Raw genomic sequence first — 2,273 nt, forward strand, 5'->3', positions numbered from 1 at the left:
CAAAAAGAAGAATCTAAAATCTAACAAAAAAATATCTAAAATCATTTTAAAAATTTTAAAATTTAACAAAACGAGACATACAAAAAATAAAATTCAAAAAAATTCAAAAATTAAGAAAAGAAATATCTAAAACTATTAAAAAAAAGCCAAAACCCAAAATAACGAAACATCTAAAACATAAGAAACAAAATTCAAAATTTAAGAGAAAGAAACATCTAAAAACTAGTAAAAAGAATCATCCAAAACTAGTAAAAATAATCATCCAAAACCAAACATAAGAAAAAAAAAATATCTGAAACGTAACAAGACTTAGCAAAAAACGAGATATCCAAAAACTTTTCAAAATTAGTTTGGAGGGAGGTCGATTCAAATTATCATAAAAAATATCCAAAATTTAATGGAAAAAAATCAACAATTTAAAACTAAATAATAACAAACATCCAAATTCATTGTAAAATCATTTTAAAATTTTCAAAATTCGTTTAAAAATTCCAAAAACATTTTAAAATTTCCTAATAAAAAGGAACATCCAAAATGTAAAAAAATAAACATTCAAAACCTAACAAAAATAAGACATTTAAAATTATTCTAAAAATTCAAAAAACCTAATAAAACGAAACATAAAAAAATTAAAAAAAGAACATCTGAAAACTAAGTAAGAAACATTTAAAACTATTAAAAAATCATCAAAAACAAAAAACATCCAAAATTTATGAGAAAAAAAATATCCAATCAGAGCAGCTCAAGGGGTGTTGACGGGGCTCCACTATGCGAGGAGGGAGCCGGCGAGCCGCGGTGGTCAAGGCACTACACATCACGAGTGGGAGAGCTGCAGTGGTCGGCGGGAGGAGATTGTAGTGCGGTGTTGCTTCGTTTGTGATGGGCGTGCAGGCGGCAGAAGAAGGTCGTGGTGCGACCTTGCGTGTGTGCGGCGGAGGGTGGATTTGGCGAAGAAGAAGAAGAAAAAGAGGAGGAAGAAGAAGAAGAAAAGGAAGAAGAAGACAAAGAACGTGCCCAGATAAGTACTAGGCACACATTTTTTGATATTTAAAAGTTTCTTAAAATTTAAAAAGTTGGCTCAAGTTGGCTACACTCCTAATTAGTTCTCTATACTTTTTTTTAATATAATCTCTAAAACATTATAAATAATATTAAGCGACTAAAAATATTTTAGAAGTGAAACTGTCTAGCAAACAAGTTCTTTATTATTAATGCCTTAAGGTAGCGTTTGGTTAGGGGCCAAGACTGAGATTGGGAAACTCAAATTCGATATTGTATTTGATAATCAAAGATTGGAATCAATCTCCATTCCCAAAATTTCAATCCCTTCAGTACCTCCAGAAAGTTGAGACTTTAATAATATTTTTTAAAACGGAGATTAAAACTTTAATAATATTTTTTATAAAAAATATCTTCATTTAACTTTTAAATTTCAAATCTACTTTTCAATCTCTATATTTATTTTAAATTAAACATAATACTGAGACATAACTCAGTTCAGTACATTTTACACCAAATACAATACAAAAACTTAATTTAGTCTCAATTTCTCAATTTCTATCTCTCTGTTTCAGTCTCTCATTCCCAGTCCTCCTTCCAAATGCAGCTTAACACTTAAAAGCACTAGGCACACATAGTATGCATCCCTTTACGTTGAAAAGGTGTTGAAACTTAAAAAGAGACACCAAATTTCTCATGGACTATGCAGAAAACCTGTCTCTGTCATGAGGGGAAGAATAATCAATATCTGGTCCTGCAGGAACGATTCCGAATGGATTAATCGAAGGATGGCTTCCGTAGTAATGCAACTTTATATGCTCCATGTTCACGGTGCTACTCATGCCGGGAATTTGGAAGATGTCTTTAGTGTAATTGAAGAGGTTCGGGTACTCCCGGAGTAGCTTCTTGTTGCACTTAAAGTGAACTGCATAAACCTACAATCAGCAAAAGCAAATTACTCTGAAAAGTTTTGGAACAAATATATTGCAAAATGAAGAAATCCTTGCGTGTCTACACAAGCTAGGTTCATTAGGTTAATAAATAATTGGCACATTAGTAGCAATGATATTTGATCATTGATTAGCTCTTGATGATGTGTTACTTACCTATTGACCTATTGAATAAGAGGGGGTATAAATCATTCATGATTTGAAAAGGATATTTAAGAAGTTCCATTTCCTTTGCAATCTATGACTCCATTCATCTTTTAGCATTCAACTTGAATCAAAACTTTGAAAAATTCAGAGCTCAAACCAGAGATAATGATTTTTAAC

General features: G+C 31.1%; 1 protein-coding gene across 2 annotated transcripts in view; it reads right to left on the minus strand.

Annotated features, from left to right (window-relative positions):
* Positions 1,424-2,273, minus strand: part of LOC107639280 (glutathionyl-hydroquinone reductase YqjG) — a 3,040-nt gene continuing 2,190 nt past the window's right edge. Inside the window, exon 6 of one of the 2 annotated variants that reach the window (XM_016342764.2) lies at positions 1,424-1,934. In XM_016342764.2, the coding sequence (XP_016198250.1) occupies positions 1,701-1,934 (234 nt within the window). In that variant the 3' untranslated portion in view covers positions 1,424-1,700. The remainder of the gene's footprint in view (positions 1,935-2,273) is intronic. The other variant, XM_016342763.2, reaches the window with a different exon arrangement.

This window comes from Arachis ipaensis, chromosome B04 (genome assembly GCF_000816755.2).
Source record: "Arachis ipaensis cultivar K30076 chromosome B04, Araip1.1, whole genome shotgun sequence".
Classification (NCBI taxonomy): Eukaryota; Viridiplantae; Streptophyta; class Magnoliopsida; order Fabales; family Fabaceae; genus Arachis; species Arachis ipaensis.